Source organism: Spermophilus citellus (assembly GCF_964194105.1).
Source record: "Spermophilus citellus genome assembly, chromosome: 3".
NCBI lineage: Eukaryota > Metazoa > Chordata > Mammalia > Rodentia > Sciuridae > Spermophilus > Spermophilus citellus.
Genome location: NC_138184.1, coordinates 60,827,075 through 60,847,129, shown reverse-complemented (window position 1 = coordinate 60,847,129; position 20,055 = coordinate 60,827,075). Strand labels below are relative to the sequence as shown.

Genomic DNA, 20,055 nt, shown 5'->3' with positions numbered 1-20,055 from the left:
TTTAAAAATTTTTTTGTTTACTTCAGCCATGACTCGTCATCACACCGAAGAATATTCACCAGAAAAGGGCATAAAACATATATTTCACAAAGTGATAAGTGAGAAATACAGAAATTTTTATCTTTACTATTTACAAGAAAAGAAAATATGGAAAACTATAAGTGAGAGTAAACATCAGCAATTGTATGAAAAATCAGGCCTTGTTCACCTCCAAAGAATTTATACTGGAGAGAAGCATTATAAACATAAACAATGTGGCAAAGGTTTTAGTACAAAAAAAAGTCTTATTTACCACAGAAGAACCCATGCTGGAGAGATGTCCTACCAATGGGCAGAATGTGATGAAGTTTTTAAAGAAAAATCAATCTTTATTAAGCAAAGCAGAATTCATACTGAAAAGAAGACCTACAAATGTAAAGTATGTGGTAAAGCTTTTACTAAAATATCAACCCTTATTTGCCATAACAGAACTCACACTGGAGAGAAGCCCTACAAATGTAAAGAATGTGGAAAAGCTTTTAGTCAAAAAACACACCTTATTTGCCATAATAGAACTCACACTGGAGAGAAGCCCTACAAATGTAAAGAATGTGGAAAAGCTTTTAGTCAAAAAACACACCTTATTTGCCACAACAGAACTCACACTGGAGAGAAGCCCTACAAATGTAAAGAATGTGGAAAAGCTTTTAATAAAAAAGCAGGGCTTATTTGCCACAACAGAACTCATACTGGAGTGAAGCCCTACAAATGTAAAGAATGTGGAAAAGCTTTTAGTGAAAAAGCCAGCCTTATTTGTCACAACGGAACTCACACTGGAGAGAAGGCCTACAAATGTAAAGACTGTGGCAAAGCTTTTAGTCACAAAACAAGCCTTATTTGTCACAAAAGAACGCACACTGAAGAGAAGGCCTACAAATGCAAAGTATGTGACAAAGTTTTTACTCAAATATCAAATCTTATTTGCCACAGACGAACTCACACAGGAGAGAAGCCCTACAAATGCAATGAATGTGGCAAAGCTTTTACTCAAAAAACACACCTTATTCACCACAACAGAACTCACACTGGAGAGAAGCCCTACAAATGTAAAGAATGTGGAAAAGCTTTTAGTCAAAAAACTGGCCTTATTCGCCATTGGAGAACTCACACTGGAGAGAAGCCCTACAAATGTAAGGAATGTGGAAAATCTTTTAGTCAAAAAACAGGCCTCATTTACCACAATAGATCTCACACTGGAGAGAAGCTCTACAAATGTAAAGAGTGTGGCAAAGCTTTTAATAAAAAATCTGGCCTTATTTGCCACAATGGAAATCACACTAGAGAGAAGGCCTACAAATGTAAAGAATGTGGCAAAACTTTTAGTAAAAAAACAAGCCTTATTTGTCACAACAGAACTCACACTGAAGAGAAGGCCTACAAATGCAAAGTATGTGACAAAGTTTTTACTCAAATATCAAATCTTATTTGTCACAGCAGAACTCACACTGGAGAGAAGCCCTACAAATGTAATGAATGTGGCAAAGCTTTTACTCAAAAAATTCACCTTGTTTACCACAGCAGAACTCACACTGGAGAGAAGCCCTATAAATGTAAAGAATGTGGAAAAGCTTTTAGTCAAAAAACACACCTTATTCGCCACAGAAGAACTCACACTGAAGAGAAGCCCTACAAATGTAAAGAATGTGGAAAAAGCTTTTAGTCAAAAAGCAGGCCTTATTTGCCACAGTAGAGGTCACACTGGAGAGAAGCCGTACAAATGTAAAAAGTGTGGCAAAGCTTTTAATCAAAAATCTGGCCTTATTTGCCACAACAGAACTCAAACTAGAGAGAAGGCGTACAAATGTAAAGAATGTGGCAAAGCTTTTAGTCAAAAATAAGCCTTCCTTGCCACAGGAGAACTCATACTGGAGAGTAGCCCTTCAAATGTAAATAATGTGGCTATGCTTTTAATCAAAAATAAAACTTTATTTACCACAGCAGAAGACACTCTGGTGAGAAACCTTAAAAATATGAAGAAAGTGATAATGCTTTTAAAGAAAAATCAAACCTTATTAACCACAAAATTTATACAGAAAGAACCCCTACAAATGGAAACAATGTAGCAAAGCTTTTAATAAGAAATCAAAACTTTTTCACCGCTACTAGGCTATTTGTTCTGTCAAGAAGACTACAAATGTAGAGAATGTAGAAACATTTTTAATTATATATCACACATTGCTAGACATTCAAGAAAACACACTGGAGAGAAGCTCTACAAATAAGACCTTTGTACCATTTCTTTAAGGATGGGTCAACATTTAATCCTCTCCATAATCATCACAGCAGAGAGAAATTTTTGAAATGTGAAAATTGACAATGTGACAATGCCTCCATAATTGATTCACCAATACTCAGCATCTGAGGAAACATACTGGTTAGAGAGAATACAAATGGGAAAAAAAATGTTTCAAAGCCACATTTTTCTTAAACACTACAGATTTTTGGAGAATTCATTGTGTCCAGAAATCCTAAATAGTTAAATAATATTTCCAAAACTTATTCAAATTTTCAATTCATTGAACATTTTAAAACACACACCAGAGTGAACATTGAACATATTTTGTCCAAATGAATGCCTTATATAACAACAAAACATTTACAATAAACACCTTGACAAATGTGAGAGTATAGTAAAGCCATTACCTATACATTACACCTTGATGTATATGAGGATCAGTGAAAGAACTAATTTAAATATAGAAAATGAGTAGTTATCTTTAACTTTTTCTTAAATTTATTAAATATTATCCAGTTATTTGGTAGAAATAACAATCATAATTATTATACATGCATAGTACAGAAACCTCATCTTTGAAAGTTTATAAATTTTTTTCTAAATCAAAGATTCCTAACTATTCTCACTTTTGAATATTGGAGAAAACAATTATAAGAAATCTAGAAATAACAATCTAAAAAAATATTAAAAAATTCTCTCTCTCTCTCTCTCTCTCTCTCTCTCTCTCTCTCTCTCCCCCCTCCCTCCCTCCCTCCCTAAAAAAGTAAATCTTTTTTTTTAAAAAAAGCTATTTTTGATGTTTTATACTGAGTTTTAAAGTTTTAAACTTTACTTTTTTGTACTGAAGTTTAAATTTAGGGAGTTTTAAATACTGGGCCACATTCCTAAGCCCTCTCCTCACTTTTTCAAATTTTGAGACTGGTCTTGCTAAGTTGCTTGAAACAACACTCAGTTGGTGAGGCTGAATTTAACCTTCTGAAACTTCTCAGCTTCCCAATTTACTTGTATGCAAGCATGGACCATCATGTCAGTTTACAGTGCATTTTTCACGTATAGTTACCTTATGTATGGAGTATGTTATTATAACTGAATAGTTCCTTATATGTTAACAATCATATATTGAATCCTGTCATTAAATGACAGACATCTCAGTGTTCCACTTGACTAAATGTTCTATGTAAGAGTAAAACATACTATTGAGTAAATAATACTCTAGCATCTCTTAATACTTTTACACATTTTAATCAAACTTAATGGAGAATATAATTTGCTTAAATCAGATAATTATAAGTTTTTTTCTTTTAGTATTTATGGTGAAATTATAAGACTTATAAGAAGGTCATAGAGATATAAAAATAAGCCCTAGATTTTCATATATTGAATTAGAAATTTTAATATTTTAACTTCCACTGAAGATTAACTTTATACTTTAATTATCTCTCATCCCACTTTACAGTGAGAACCTGGGTTGTAAATGTTATTTATATATATATTGTAGTTAGACACAAGAACTTTTATTTTATTTATTTTTATGTGGTGCTGAGGATCAAACCCAGAGCCTTGCACATGCAAGGGGAGTGCTCTACCACTGAGCCATAACCCCAGTCCCTCTGAAGTTCAACTTTATTAGATTACCTCATGCCTGATCCTAGCAAGAAATAGATTCATCAAGATAAGTTTGTTCATAATTTTCGTGACATAATATTTATTTGGTCCAGACATGAAGACTTTATTTGATTAAACAAGCATTCTCTTTGATAAGATACCTATTTTCTATGAGAAATCCTGTGATATTTATTTAGCTAAAGAGCTTTTGTTAAACTAACAAATGTACCTTGAATGGCCTGCCAATTCTGATTAAAGTGGATATAGTTCCAATAAGGAGCAATGAACAACCTTTCTTAGGTGTTTACCAGTGTTAATTTCATTTTAAAATAGATCAAAATGAATAAGAATTGACCTTAAGTTCAAACATTGGTATTGTTATAAGAAGAGGAGGTGACATACTTAAAGTTTCAGAGAAGGCCAGAGAAAGCAAAGACAAAAATTGGAATGGTGCAACAACAAGCCAGGAAACATGAATAACTGCTGGAAGTAACCAGAAGGTAGGAGAGAGGCATGGGACAGATACACCCTCAGGAAATCCAGAAAAACTACTCTGGCCTAACACCTTTCTTCTCTACTTTTGTTCAATTGAAATGTGAAAAAATAAACTTCTGTTGTTTTGAGCCATCTTGTTTGTGGTCTTCTGTTATGTCAGTTCTAGGAAAACAATACAACATATATTACCCTATTGCTATGATTCAGTTTATAATTTGGTGCTTTTATGAATCAATGTGACTATGTTAAAAAATGTCCTAATATATTGCAAGGTATTATTTTAGAATGTGTCTGTGAGGGTGTTTGCAGAAGCGATTAACAATTGAATGTGTCGTCTTAATAAAATCCATGTGCTTAAATAAAAATGGAAACAGAGAAGTCAGTTAAAAGATAATGTACATTGTCAGAAAAGTGATGATGGGAAAGATTCATTTGTTTGTTAAGGGAGGGGAGAGAGTATGAGGATTGAAAGGATAGTAGAATCAATAAGACATTATTACCCTGTGTGTACATATGATTACATGACCAGTGCAATTCTTCATCATGTACGACTTAAAAAATGAGAAGTTATACTCCACTTGTGTATGATGTGTCAGAGAGCTTTCTACTGACATGTATATCTAATTTGAACAAATAGAAAACTAAATAAAATGATTAAATTGTTTGAACTCCTATTAAAGTCTGTCTGAAAATTTCATCTGAATCAGGTAGTATTGTTAAGGGAGCAATATCAAACCACAAGATAAAAGAATAGTTTCCCTGTTTTTACAACATGGCAGACCTATCTTAGGTGTAATAAATCATATTTTCCTCAATAACTGAAGAAAAGTGGTAGACGAAAACAGAAAAAGCCTTAAAGTCTCCTGAGAAAGCCTTAAGCCCTCCTGTGTCTGACTACTCTAATTGGCCTGGGCAAGCTTTAGGTGGATGGTTCCAAATATAATGGATCTATTTGGTGTTTGGCAATAGCTCATTTCATGTTTTCTAGATTTGGAAAAGTAATTCCTGAAGTGTTTGGCTAAAATAAAAATGGTAACAATGAAGAAGACTGTAATAGTTTTTGAAAGAAAAATCTAAACCTTTTAACGTTTGCTGCCCTTTTATTTTGAAAATCAGAACATGTACCCCAAATGAGTAAGAGATGTAAATAAGGTGGCTTTAAAATGATTTGCTGCATAAGCAGGAACTTAGATGTAGTGCGAGAATGAGGAAATCAATGTCTGTAGGACAATCCAAATCATGGACATATTGTAAGTGATATCACCATTTTGGCTTTTCAGTTGTAACTTATTGCTGCTAGACATCAACCTCAGGGATATGTATGTGCAGTCATGGTAGGCAATCACTCTACCATGACTCTAATAATAATTTGAAATATGTTCACACTCATTGTTTATAACAGATTTTGGACTATAGCCACCAAAATTCATTGCTCCCCAATCCCTAATATGAATAAAGTTATTGTTCTCCACATTTAACTTTTATTGATATCTCATTGCAATTTTAAGATATTGATGTTTTTTTTCCCCAATATCTCTGGTTTTCTAAGTGAGTAATTTCAAAATTGATAATAAAGTACTTTTCATCATTTCTAGTAAATATGTAATTTATCTTTTCCTTTCTTAAATATTTCTGTATTCTATTTAAGTAGAGTTGAATAGTGAATTTTAATTTAATTACATTTGAATATAAACAGGAGTAGCTGGCATGCTTCAGGTTTATGATTTTAATTGAAAAATAAGTGTTGTGCCATCTAAAAACAGTTCTGTCTCCTGTTTTGCAGAAGTGGTACTCATTCTTTCAACTTTCATTGCTGTTTTAATTAGAAATACTTACTAAAGTGTTCCTTCATCTATATTACTCTTTAAACTATTTATTAGACATGAATTCTCTGAAAGGGATATCTTTAACTTCTGGATTTGTACATCTAGAATGTATTTTTTCTTATTTGTTGATTCTTTTTACAAATGTTCTAATAGATTTTTTTTCACTTCCATTCATTTTTGCTATTTTCGTGCCATTTTTGAGATTTTAGTATTCATTTTTTATAATTAATAGAATGAAACCCTAAGACATTCATGTTAGGTTCCTGTAGTCCAGAATATTTTTAAAATCTTAGAATGTAATTATCTGGTTCGTAAAGTTAGCTAGGACCCAGCTATTAACCTATGTAATATGCTTGTATTTCTAATAGTAGCTGATAGTACACTTGCTGATATGATAATCCATTCATTCATATTTGTCACCTACTGAGTTACTTTTAGCAGTATGAAATTTATTTAAAGAATAGTCCTTCTTCTTGGTTCTCAAATGAAGTGCTATTATTCACTGATGTCATCTTTTCTGATTTTTTTTTATTAATTTACTTATTAGTATAGGACATTGAACTGAGGGGTACTTTTCTGCCAAACTCCATCCTGATGTTTTTTCATATTTCAATGTGACACAGAATCTCATTAGGTTGCTTAGGGTCCTCTTACCTTACTGCAATTGGCCCTGAATTTGCGATCCTTCTGATTCAGTCTTCCAAGTGAAGTCTCTTGGAGAAAATGCACATGTCAATTCTCTGGCCTTTTTGTTTGATAATTTTTTTTAACTGGGCTATGGTTATTATTCTTTCTTATTACTAGTATTATAGTTTCACTTGCCTTCTATTTTTCCCTTGATTTGATATTGAGAAGCTGGGCAAAATGGCTCTTGCTCATAATTCCAGCACTTTGGAAGTGGAAGGCAGCAGGAGTATCCCACATTTGAAGACAGCCTGGGTACTTTAGCTTCTCAAAATTAAAACTTTTCATTTAAAAAAGACTGTATGTACAGCTCGGTGGTGGAAAATCCCTAGATTATATTCCCAGTACTGTGAGTAAGGGTGATTGACATCCACAAATTTAATAATCACTTGTATTTTCAATTATATGTTTGATAGATTTATCCCCAATAATTAGGTTTACTAAGTCATTTTTCTTTCATTATTATTAGTATTTCAGAATACTTTTAAAACTGCAGTATTTTTGTTGTAAGAAAAATAAAGGGAGACACTGAGACAAGATGCAGAGGCAGGAAAAGAAAGAAAGAATGGCTGGCTCTTCAAGCAGCCTCATTTATTTATCCCAATAAATTACATTGGATCATTGGTTCAATGATTACATTGTTTTACTTTAATCCCAGGTGCTCAGAGTTCTGGGTGATAAAACACAGAACCTCTTCTTGAAGGGCATTACCATAGTAAATAGATATTGAACATGTTTTAGTTATCTTACTAGCTTCACAGAGAAACTGCTGAGCATTCCAAGCATGGGAAACAGAGTGTCAGTTACCCCCCATGAGTTTGACCTTTCTGTGGATTTATTTTCTCTGGACACTTAGCTTTCCAGGCAGAGAGCTGTGTGTTTCTCTCAGAAGTTTATAACTTCTTCCTCCACCTGGTATTCAATGGTTCTTCCTCTTTCTCAGTGTGCCTAATTATCCAAAGTAAAATCCAGAATGTTGGAGTTGCAATCTCCTCTTTTTTCTGACCCCCCCACTCCAAAAAAAAAAACAAAACAAAAAAAAACCAAAATTGGGCAGTTTCTTCTGATCATACAGTAGTGTTTCAACTTTGGGGAAAAGCTCATCTGCAGGAAAGACAACAGCTTTTCTTCCCCATTCAGTGAGGCTGTTCTTTGTTTTGCTCTCTATTCCCAGTTTTCATTAGTTTTACTACAACTAATTAGATAAATCTGGGGGCTGTGTGTATATTTAAGTGAGGTTGTGGAAAAGAGAGCCATTTTGTATAATTGTTTGTGCAGAGTCTAAACTCTTCAGCAGGTTGGACCTTCTTGTTTTTAAAGTGGAAATATTTCATTGCTCAATGAGTAATTGTAAAATTCAGTGCATGAAATTACATTTAGATGTGCTAATTTGAAAATTAGTGGTAATTTTGGGAATAACAGTTCTTTAAGGTGTGTAGGAAGAAAATCATGAGTGATTTTCAGGAATAAGTGTAGGGCCTGGGACATGACTTAATGATAGAGCATTACCTGTGTTAGATCCATATCACCAAAAAGAAAAGGAGAATGTATTTTTAAGGGAGAACAGACCATGCTTTGAAGGACATGATATCTAAGTGACATTATGGAGAATGTTGTGCCTTTGTTCTTTTTTAGTTCATTTTTCAATTTTTACAAAATGATCATAGGTTTAGAGCATTTTGAAATTGCATATATAAAACAAAAAAACTAAAAAAATATAAAGTAATAAATTTTAAAAAAATGAATCTAAAGTAAAACAAGGCTCCTTGAACATTTCTTCTTGATTTATCAGATAAGTTAATTATCAGTTTCCTCATACTTAAAAATAACACCAAGAATAAGTTTCAAGAGCTGTTACTTCATGCTGCATAAAAATCCTCTAATTTTTGGATATTGTTTTCTATTAAATATATGCAAAGTAATTTTTCATATTGAAATGGTGACTTAAGTAACAATAATAAAACAAATAAAGGTAAATTCAGAAAATAAAATTATTTCCTAAACATAATTGTATACAAAGTCTTTGTAGACAAGTGGTGTGATGCATAATAAAGTGTATTGTATAAAGAAAAATTGCATGCATGCAAGAAACCACTGAAGATTCCCCACACTAGTAGACATTGGGTTTAACATGGAGACTGTTAAATAAGGGGTTATGGGTCAAAGATAGCATCATAGCCTGTTTTTCAAATGAAGTGTTTGCGTTATTGTTGTTGTTGTTTTGAAGTGCTGAGATTGTATCCCAGGCTTCATAAATGCTAGACAAGTACTCTGCTGCTGAGTTACACCTCTATCTCCTGAAAACATAGTTTTACTGGAATGTCAACTGGCATACAGTTATTATGTATTGTAGATTTCAGGCTATGATCATAGAGAATTTCTGGTTGACAAAGCCTAAAGTATTTATGATCTGACCTTCTGAAGAAAAATTTTGCAAATTCCATTGATATAATCTTAATGCCACCAAATATATTGAGGTTAGTGGAATATGAATCCCTATGCACAATCTACCAGCAGCATTCAGGTTAATTTAAGAGTCAAATGTCACAGCATTTACCCACTAGGAATTAAAATGAAAATTTAATCATTAGTAATTTCCTTGTAACCAGGTAGAGTACCAATGTGGAAGGCTGTGTTCTTCTGCAATTTAGCAGTGGCTAGAAGTATTAAAACATAATGAAGTTAAGATATATTTTCAAACTAAATGCTTTAAATGTACTTTATGTGTGAAATAGTAAGTACAATAAAGATCTCACCTCATTCTCAAAAATTATTGCATACTACTTTTCAGATATAGAAATACAATTTTGGGGGGGGCTACTGCATATTGAACTTAGGGGCACTTGACCCCTGACACACATCCTCAGTCCTGTTTCATATTTTATTTACAGACAGAGTGTCCATGAGTTGCTTAGTGCCTCACTTTTGCTGAGGCTAGTTTTGAACTATCAATACTCTTGCCTTAGCCTCCTGAGTTGCTGGGATTACAGGCTTGTATTACGGCACTTTCTGGAAGATAGAATTATTAATAAGGAGTATTTAGAATATTTCTACTTTATAAGACAATTTTATAATAAATATTCTTAAAGTACATATGTGTATATATCAGTGTGTGTGTGTATATGTATATATATATATATATATACATATATATATATATATACACATATATACACACACACACACACATACACTATCCTATACACACACCAAAAAAAAAAAAAACAGTTTATACAAACTATTTTTAAATATGCATCGTGTGTGTGTATGTGTGTGTGTGTGTGGCCTGAACAGACCCCTGTGAATCCATTAAAAAAGTAATTCATTAGAAAGTAATCCAGAGCCTAATTCCATATTTTTTTATTTTTTAAATTATTTTATTTGTAAATAATTTTAGTTGTAGATGGACACGATACCTTTATTTTATTTGTTTATTTTTATGTGGTTCCAGGGATCGACCTCGGTGCCAGGGATCGACTTTGCCATGCTAGGCAAGTGCTCTGCCACTGAGCCACAACTCTGGCCCCAAATGTCTTTTTCTCAGTAGAGAATTCAGCTGTTTCTTTTAAACAAATAATAAAAATGCTTTTTTATAGATGTGTTTTCAGAAAAAAAAAGTTATTTAATAGAAGAACTGGAATGGGCAGAGCTCTTAGCACTGTGAAGAATGAATTACAATTCCATGGCTTGCTGTCAAACTGAGAATCAAACCCAGTGCTTCTAACATGATAGAGAAGTGCTCCACCACAGAGCTAGAACTTCAGCCCCAAATGTTCCCTTTTATATGTGAACGCTATCTGACTCACTTAGCTGAAGTTCTCCCGAGAAATGAAATTGACTTGTCATTAGGGTCTTCAACTGATAAAATGAGGCTCACCCACATGGTGGGTAATCCGCTTTAAAGTGTACTGACTTGAAGTTTGAGACCAGACTCGGCAATATAGTGAGGTCCTAAGGAATTTATCAAGACACTGTCTCAAAATAAAATGTAAAAATTGCTTGCAATGTAGCTAAGTGGCTAAGTGCCTGTGGGTTGAATCCCCGGTTAAAAAACAAACAAACAAAAAATGAAATTTATCAGTGGAAGAAAATAGTTAGTGTAGTGTAAAAATTAGCTACATACCTCTGGTAATTTTTTTTTTTGTGTGTGTGTGTGTGTGCCAGGAATTGGACCCAGGGGCACTTAACCACTGAGCCACATCCCCAGCCTTTTTCTTAAATTTCATTTAGAGACAAGGTCTAACTAAGTTCCTTAGAGCCTCACTAAGTTGCTGAGCCTGGCTTTGAACACATGATCCTCTTGCTTCAACCTCCCAAGCCACTGGGATTACAGGAGTGCATCACCAGGCCCATCTCTGGGAAATTTATTTTTGACAAGGTTCTCAGGTTAATTCAAGAGACAATAGTCTTTACCATATATAAGATAGAGATAAAATTGCATATTTTCATGCAAAAGAGTGATATTGGATTTTACATGAGATTATGTAAATAATTAACTCAGAATGATTCTGTACCTAAATATAACAGTTAAAAGTATAAAAATTAAAAATAAAAAAAATCCATAATCTAATGTTCTTGAATTTAGAAAGAGTAGTGGACACTTAGATATTCTTCAAAAGTACACACACACACACACACACACACACACACACACACACAGAGAGAGAGAGAAATAAATTTTACTTTAAACATTCTGTGCAGAAAAAAAAAGGAAAGTGAAAACAATTATAGCAGGTTTTGGTTTGTATGTTTTTGAAAGATAAATTTTACCTTAAAAATTCTTTGCAGAAAAAAAAGTGAAAACAATTATAGCAGGTTTTTGTTTGTATGTTTTTGAAAGATCTGTTTGAAACCACTTTTTATCACTCAATGAGGATTGTCAATTTTCTTAAGAGGCCTGTTGAGTCCACAGCCTAGCCTCCTCTCTTCTCTGGCTCTTAGAGTTTAGTGCCACTCTGTCCCCTCCAGAATCACCTCAGATCAAGGAACCCATCTACAGGGAAACTGTATACATCCCGAAACTGTATACATCCCAGAGCATGGAAAATTATTCAGACTGCTAAGTCAGCAATGAGCCCTACTCTCCAGCTAATCTCCTATAACTTACATTTCCCCTACAGATTTTATTTGTTTTGTCCTACCCCAGACTAAAGTCTTCTGCCACAAATCTTATGTGTTCCGTGTCATAAATTATAAAGGGAGTGACCTTTGTCTCTCCAAAGGTCATTATTTTGGGTCCTAAGAACAAATAATTGTCAAGTTTTGTTTTTCATAAAACCCTTAAATAAAGGAAAAAGAAAAAAAAATGTCAAGATTGTGGAAAGTTGGAAGCTCCAGACCTCTTGGACAACAATAGAAAATGATGCAATCACTGTGCAAATCCCTTAGTGGTTTCTAGAGAAAATAATGAATTACTAAATACACCACACACTCTCTCCTAAAGGTGTGCCATAAATAAATGAAGAACATGTGCTCAGATGAGTTCTCATTTGCACATTAGTATTTATAACAGAATGATTTATAAGAGTCAAAGGATAAAATGACATAAGATAAATGGAGAATAGAAAATTAGAATATCTGTAATGAAATATTATTTAGCAATATTATTTTGCAGTGTGGGAACTGAACTCAGGGCCTCAGGCCTGCTAGGAAACCACTTTACATCTGAGATACACCCTGGTCACACCCTGTAATTATGGAGTGGAGAAGTAGCTGGGAAACAGTACACTAAGGGAAAACAATCAGAGAAAAAAATGCCAGATATTTTACCTGTGAATTTGTATGCTATTTCCAGAACAAGCAAATAAATGAAAGAAAACTGAATTAGTCATCACCAGGGGCCAAGTGAAGAAGAAACAGGGAATAACTGCTGGTGGACACTGGTCAGAGGGACCTGTGCCCTGCATGTTCTGCATGTCAAATGTCTCACATAAGAGGTTTATTTTGGGTTCCAATAATTGAACCAAGAGGCACCTAACCATTGAGAAATATCCCCAGTTCTTTTCAATTTATTTATCTATCTATTTATTTATTTATTTAGAGACAGGATCTTGCTTAGTTATAGACACTTGTTGAGTTGATTGGGAATCTGGTGTTGCTTGATCTCTCTTAAGCCTTCTCAATGGGAATATTTTTATGGTGTCAAAGATTTCCAAAAGATGACATTGCTTCTCACAGATTTCCAAAGGATGGCGTTGCTTGTTGTAGCAAAAGCTGACCAATCAGGAAGCATTTTCTGAGCCTTCTCTTAGAATGTTTTTTATCTCAGACTTGGCCACATTGCCTCAGCCTGTTTATGCAATCAGGTTGGTTAACAAAATTTCATCTTTTTGTGTAGAGTGTGAGCTGCAGCTGCAGAGCCAGCCAGAATGCTGACAGCATCCCAGATGTCTGTTCTTCAGGGATGATGCTCCCTCCTCAGCTCAAATATCCTCCTCCAATTTTTCTGCCAACCCAAGCTTGCAGCAACCCTTCTGAGAACCTGTTGGCTCCAGAGAATCATTTGCTGGCACTCTGGGTCACAACAGCAGATATAACAGGACAGAGAATGGCAGCTGGATTCAACACCCACAATTCAACACCCACAATGAAGCAGAAAGGGTTAACTTGTTTACTCACTGATTTCCTGCTGAGCATGTGTGTAATTCAAATGTACTTTTTGCAAAGTTTATTGAGCTCTGGAGCAACTTGTAAGCATACTGGTCACTTGGTCTATTATGCTTCTAATGATTTAAAGAATTTCCTTTCACAGAAAATCACCAAGTAGCATTACCAAATGCCCAGAGCTGCAGGAAAGCTTGTTTCTCATTTGGAAAACTTCATTGAGGAGCTCAAAGAGAAAAGAGCAGCTCCCTCACTATAGATAGCAAATTGGGTTTTCTGGAAACAAACAAACAAAAAAAAAAAAGGAGTTTTTTTTTCCCCCCCCTGTTTGGAGAAGAGCACAGAGAGAGCCCCATGAAGCTAATTACTAAAGTGCAGCATTTTGAATTCTGGAAAATGAAGCCATTGAGTGTCCCTGCTGAGAGTGCATTTCTACTGAAAAACCTGCTTTTCTACATAGTAACTCCCAATGTAGGAGTAATTAAGAATATCATAAAGTTTAGAAAGACCTGCTGGAATTCCCCAGCTACACGCTTGAAATTGGATTAAGGTGAAGATCAACTTAAACATTAAAATCTGTTGAGAAAATCAAGAATTGTGTAGCGATGCACATATTTTGGGCTATTTGAGTGGGCCAAGCTGATGCCCTGAAGCTAGTCTTGCTCTATATATTTGGGAACAGTGGCCCACTTCACTTGTTGAATATAGGCCCAGTTGCTTAAAGGGATTTTTTTTTTGTTGTTGTTATTTAATATCTATTTTCTAGTTGTAGTTGGACACAATACCTTTATTTTATTTATTTATTTTCATATGGTGCTAAGGGTCAACCCAGGGCTTTGCACCATATATTTTTGTATGGTGCTAAGGGTCAACCCAGGGCCAAGCACTCAACTATTGAGCCAAAACCCCAGCCTCCCCACAATATGTTTTTTCTTTTCCACTTTTTCCTATCTCCCTCCCTAACCTGGGGGCAAAAACCAAGATTACTTTGATTTATCTGTCCAAGAGAAGAGTCTGTCACCAGAAAGAAATTGGAGGTGACTATCTCCCAAATTAATAAGTGAATATTAATACTCCAAATGGCCTCACCAGGGATCCCCTTTGAGTCACCACTTTAAAAGCCCTCTTTTCCTGTAGCTGGACAGAATCACAGCTTTTGAGACAGAAGTCACCTATGTTTCTCCTTTGCTAGCAAAGCAATAAACCTTTTTTTCTTTTTTCTCAAAAACCATGTCCTTGTTATTGGTGTATCTGGCAGGGTGATGAAACCAGTCTAATTCTCTCTTAAGATTGGGAGGCATCTCATCACAAAGGCATGAAAAGTTAATTTCTGCTTTACTAAAAATTACTGTGATTTCTAAACTTGCTTGGAATGCCTGACCATGCCTTGAACTCACTTATGCCTGGTTTTCCCTGACCAGATAACAACCCTCTCTGAATCCTTAGTGGTGCCTCATAAATTCTGATGTTGGAATCTAAATTTACTCCCTAAGTGCTGAACAATTTAGACAATTAACCTACTACCTGCCTTTGTATTATGCTTGTCAAAGTCCTGTTATCTGTAAGTTCTAAAGACAACCCCTTTTGCACAATTTTTGTGCTGTAAAACTGCGCTTCTAGAGAGCTGGGGTGCTGTCTTCTATTCCCAGGGGTTTCGGGAGAGACAGCCCCAGCCAGTCAGAATTTCCAAGCTTGCTTTTATTTGGATTTAAATTGGAGTCAGTGGTTATTTCTTTATGTCATGTTTTAACACAAGGGACAACTGGAATGTAGTCTTTAAATAGCTTCTTTAAAAGCCCTCTGTTTTCTTTTTTAAAAATTATTTGTATTTGTAGATGAACAAAATGCCTTTATTTTTATTTGTTTATTTCTGTGTGATACTGAGGATCAAATCCAGTTCCCATGAACGCTAGGCAAGCACTCTGCCTCTGAGCTACAGCCCCAGTCAGCCATCTGTTTTCTATGTCAAAGTACATTCAACTATTATTACTGCTGTTTACAGTGATGAATCCTTGCTTCCCTGAATGCTGAAGTATAACACCTGAGAAGCACTCTGAGGAAAGTTTAGAGTGGAAAGTGGAAGGCTTTATTAAAGAATAGCAGAAAAGACTTCCTCCCCTAGGAAGAAGGCGACCTGAAATACAGAATCCATGAAAAGAGGAGGTCTTCCTTATTTTATATCTAAGGTCTTCTTTTGTCCTCCCACATTTCTGTTCTTTATTTCCCTCTATCTTCCCCCCACCCCATGTGATGGGGGATGCAGGTGAGAAGGCCAAGAACTGAGAAATAGGTGAACTCATGGTGTGGGGTGAGTGATTTGGGTTGGAAGTGCCTAGGGTGGTTTGATTAACATCTCCCTGTTTTGCTGGGAACTACTACATTAACAGTTCTTTTGGACAGGCTGGGGCCTTGAGGACATTAAATTTTAATTCCCCAGGTGTAGTTCTGTTTTCTCTGGCTCAGATCTAACTCCATTTTCTTTATGGACTCCATTTTTTATATGGTCTCCATTTTCTTTATTGGACCCATATTAGACCTGATTTACCGAACCACACTATCTATCTATCTTTAAATTTAGGTTCACAATCAAAAAAACTAAGAAGAACAATTACAACATTATAAAAAAAAAGGAAAGAAAAAAAGCTTTCTGTATTCCCTCTTTGGCAGACTCACAGCCTCTGGGATAGGAGTCCCTTGTGATTCTCCTTTGCTAACAAAGCAATAAAATTTCTTTTTTTCTTATTTCTCAAAACCTTATTGTTGAATAGGTATTGAGTACAAGGACCACGCTCTTGGTAACACAATGACTAAACTTTCAATAACATTTGGTTAAGCTAAGCTGTTAGAAAAGGTTGCTAAATGGCATCAAATATATCTTAACCCTACTCCAGATTTATTTATTTATATTTCCTAAATGAAGTTCTGTCATCCATTTATGCACATGCTGTGACCATCTCTGTGAGATGCTTACCTAATATTTATTTCTCCTTTTTCACTAAACGCATTTATTTTAAGGGAGACAATATACAGACCAAATAACATCTAGACATATATTGGTATCTGAGGGGGAATGTTTACAGTGTTAAAGAACTGGGGCTGTTGCTGGGTCATTTTCCCTAACACCAATCCAATAACAAGAACATAGTTTTTAGGAAAAAGGGAAAGGGTTTATTGTTTTGGTAGCAAAGGAGAAACACAGGAGACTCCTGTCTCAAAAGCTGTGATTCTGCCTGTTTTCAGAAAGAGGGGATTTTAAAGTGGTTACTCAAAGTCTACCTTACCTATGTTCTCTGTCTGGAGTTTTAATTCACTTGCCAATTTGGGAGATAATCATTTCTGAGATTTTCTGGTGTCATGCCCATAGTCTGGATTACTTCATTCCTATGGGGGGTGTGTATTCAGGGACAAGTGACTCTGCCTAGGATGGGGAGGAAAGTAACCCTATTTCTCCTGAAATCAGGGAGGAGCAGAGAGAGAGGAAGAAAAATATGTCCATTAAAAACAACAACAAAGCAAGTTGCAGCAGCAGAGCCGGAAGGACTATATTCAAAGCATAAAGTGCAAGGTAGAATATGGTGAGGGAGTTGCAAAGAGAGAGTATGAGGCTGAATGAAGAAGCTAGAAAGCACCAGGGAGAAAAGCAAATTAAGAAATGTGGAATCTCAGTCTCCAGAGAGGTGAAGGTTTCTGCGTTACCTGCAAAAATAGCATTCTATAATTATATTTGAAGAAGGAAAGAGGAGAGATCTCAGGCAGAGAGAGAGAGGAGAGGATGTATTACTTGAAGGAATAGCATACAGCAACTGTGGTGCTTGGACAAGAAGAAAGGTAACAGGTGGCAAAAGGAGCCCAGGGACAAGCACTTCAGGAAGGAGGCCTAGGGATGTGGGTGTCTTGAGCATGGGGACAGGGGCCTATAGCAGGCAGGACAGAGGGAGAATGTGGATGAAGAAGAAAGAGGGAGAAATATATGGAGTTTGGGAACAATCAGGAGAATGGGGAGAAAGACTGACAAGAGGTGAATAAAGTTGCAAGGATGGGTAAGATCAGGTGGAGAGAAGGAATAGAGGGAAGAAAGGGAGAAAAGCAGGAGAGAAGAGGGAAGCAAAATGAGCAGGAACCCAGCTGGGATAAAGAAAGAGAATAGAGATAAGGAAGGAAATTGCAAAACTGCTGTCTATGAGCCTTATACATGTTTATATTATTGGTCTAACAATATAGCTCTCTTATCCAGAAGTGGATACACTCCTTTTGTCAAGGACTGAACTCATTGTGTTGAGTGTCACCCTCCTTCGTTTTCTTGAGTTGTGGTGGGGTTTTTTTTTGGTTTGTTTTGTTTTGTTTGCTTTACACTGAATGCACCAATGGCTACTTAGCAATGAGTAGTACTACTTCACCCCCTGCCACCTAAATATGCATGAATTTTTCCCCATCAGCAAAAGGTTTCTGTGTTACCTGCAAAAATAACATTCTATATTTATATTTGAAAAGCGAGTGACTCACCTGAGATGGAGATTTGACCAAGAGATTTTATTGAGGGGCTGCCCAAAGGAGAGGCAGAGAACAGAGAGGAGAGGAGGAGAGGAAGGAGAGGAGCGGAAGAGGGAAGAAAGCAGAGGGAGGAGAGAATGAAGAGGAAGAGGGCAGAGAGCAGAGAGAGAGCTTCCAAGCTTGTGCTTAAGAAGAGTTACCTAGGCAACTTAGGGGGTGGTAATTGGCAGGGTGCCTCAGGAACTGCAAGCGGACACTGTCCTGTGGGGATTGGTTGAGGAAACCTTTGAATTTGGTACATTTCTGCTTGGAACCCTTTGGAAAGGAGGAGGAGGGGTAAGGGATTCCATGATGTTCTCGGAAGAAGGGGGAGTCTCCCACACACCCAACAATATTAATATCTGGCAGTCATGAACTAGAGATAGCATCAGATGCCACAGGCAGAGAGTGTTCTACAATGCTGTCCCCCACTAGGTATGCAAATCTTATGAAGATCTTGGAACCCCCTAATAGGTCCTGTTAATTTGCCAGAGGGGTTCACAACCATCAGGGTAATATTGTACTTTTGTTTCTGGGGTTATTATGAAGAAAGTGGTACAGGTTACAGAGAAACAGGTGGATGGAAGAGCCATCCTAAAGATTATTTGAACCCAAGAAGGGGGTTTTTGGAGAGGATTCTGTCAGAGAACTGGTCATTACTGGTAAAACCCCACATGCATTTTGGTGAAGGGAGAGAAGGTATTGTGTGTTGAATGGCAGAGCAGTTAAAAGAGGGTGGCTTGTTCTTGAAATAGTAAAGGAAAGAAATCCTGTCCAACCCACCTTCCTCTCTCTCAGGGCCTGTGTTCTCACTCACTGCTGCCTGAATTAGATGTGCCTTTGCCCCTGGCTGTAGCAGGACCTGTGGTCAAGCCCCTGCCAACCCCTCTTCCACTCAGTGTGAATGAAGATAGTGTGGCATCCTTCCTCTCTGTACCGTGAGTATTCCCACAACAGAATTACTTTGGTCATTATCAAAAGATACTGGTATTTATCATTTATACACATGCAAAATAAAGCCTTCTTTTGCTTTCTATTCTTCTGTCTGTGAAAAATAAAATACTCTATTAATTATATTTCTCCCTATAATAGATATGTCCATTGAAAACAACAAAACAAGTTGCAGCAGCAGAGCAGCAAGGACATATTCAAAGCATAAAGTGCAAGGTAGAATATGGTGAGGGAGTTGCAAAGAGAGACTATGAGGGTGAAAGAAAAAGCTAGAAAGCACCAGGGAGAACAGCAAATTAAGAAATGTGGAATCTCAGTCTCCAGAGAGGTGAAACCCAGCTACGTAGGGAAGGAGTAGTTAAAAGAGGGTGGATTGGGCTGGGGATGTGGCTCAAGCGGTAGCGCACTCGCCTGGCATGCGTGCGGCCCGGGTTCGATCCTCAGCACCACATACAAAGATGTTGTGTCTGCCGAGAACTAAAAAATAAATATTAAAAAATCTCTCTCTCTCCCTCCCCCCCTCTGTCTCTTTCTCTCTCTCTTTCCCCCCACACACACTCTCTCTCTTTGAAAAAAAAAAAAGAGGGTGGGTTGTTCTTGTATTAGTAAACGAAAGAGATCCTGTCCAACCTGCCTTCCTCTCTCTCAAGGCCCACCCTGTTAGTCTGTTTACCTGCTGAAAACTTGTTTATACACTATCTTCTAATTCTGGAGTAATCTCTTCCAATCAAGCTTTTTCCCAAAGCCTAAGCTGATGGTTTAATTTTCATTGTCTTTGTGATCTCAGCATTTCTAAATCCATTTTAATATGTCTTGTCTTCATATCTCTTTTTCTGTCCATAGCATATTACCCAGTTGATGACTCCTTCTTTTTTCTTAGCTCTGAGGACATCCTACCTATCTAAAAAATCTCCTTGCTTTCATTTTGTCTCCTTCCTGATTAACTTGGCAATGTAGAACAGCCTTCCATTTGAGCCTTGTAACTCTTCTCACCCTGTCTATGCTCTCTGTCTCTCCCTATTATTTCTCTCTTGACTTTGACATCATTTAAGTCTCCATTTTTAAGAGACCTCTCCAATAAACCTT

At 36.2% G+C, this 20,055-nt stretch overlaps 2 protein-coding genes across 2 annotated transcripts in view; both read left to right on the top strand.

Moving 5' to 3' along the window:
• Window positions 1–2,388, top strand: part of LOC308643349 (uncharacterized protein) — a gene marked incomplete at its 5' end in the record, with an annotated part of 82,270 nt that extends 79,882 nt beyond the window's left edge. The window contains one exon of the mRNA XM_081283239.1: window positions 27–2,388. Within this exon, the coding sequence (XP_081139365.1) occupies window positions 27–1,699 (1,673 nt within the window). The 3' untranslated portion in view covers window positions 1,700–2,388. The remainder of the gene's footprint in view (window positions 1–26) is intronic.
• Window positions 1–20,055, top strand: part of LOC308643747 (uncharacterized protein) — a 738,434-nt gene that overhangs the window by 146,883 nt on the left and 571,496 nt on the right. The gene's annotated exons all lie outside the window — the stretch shown is intronic.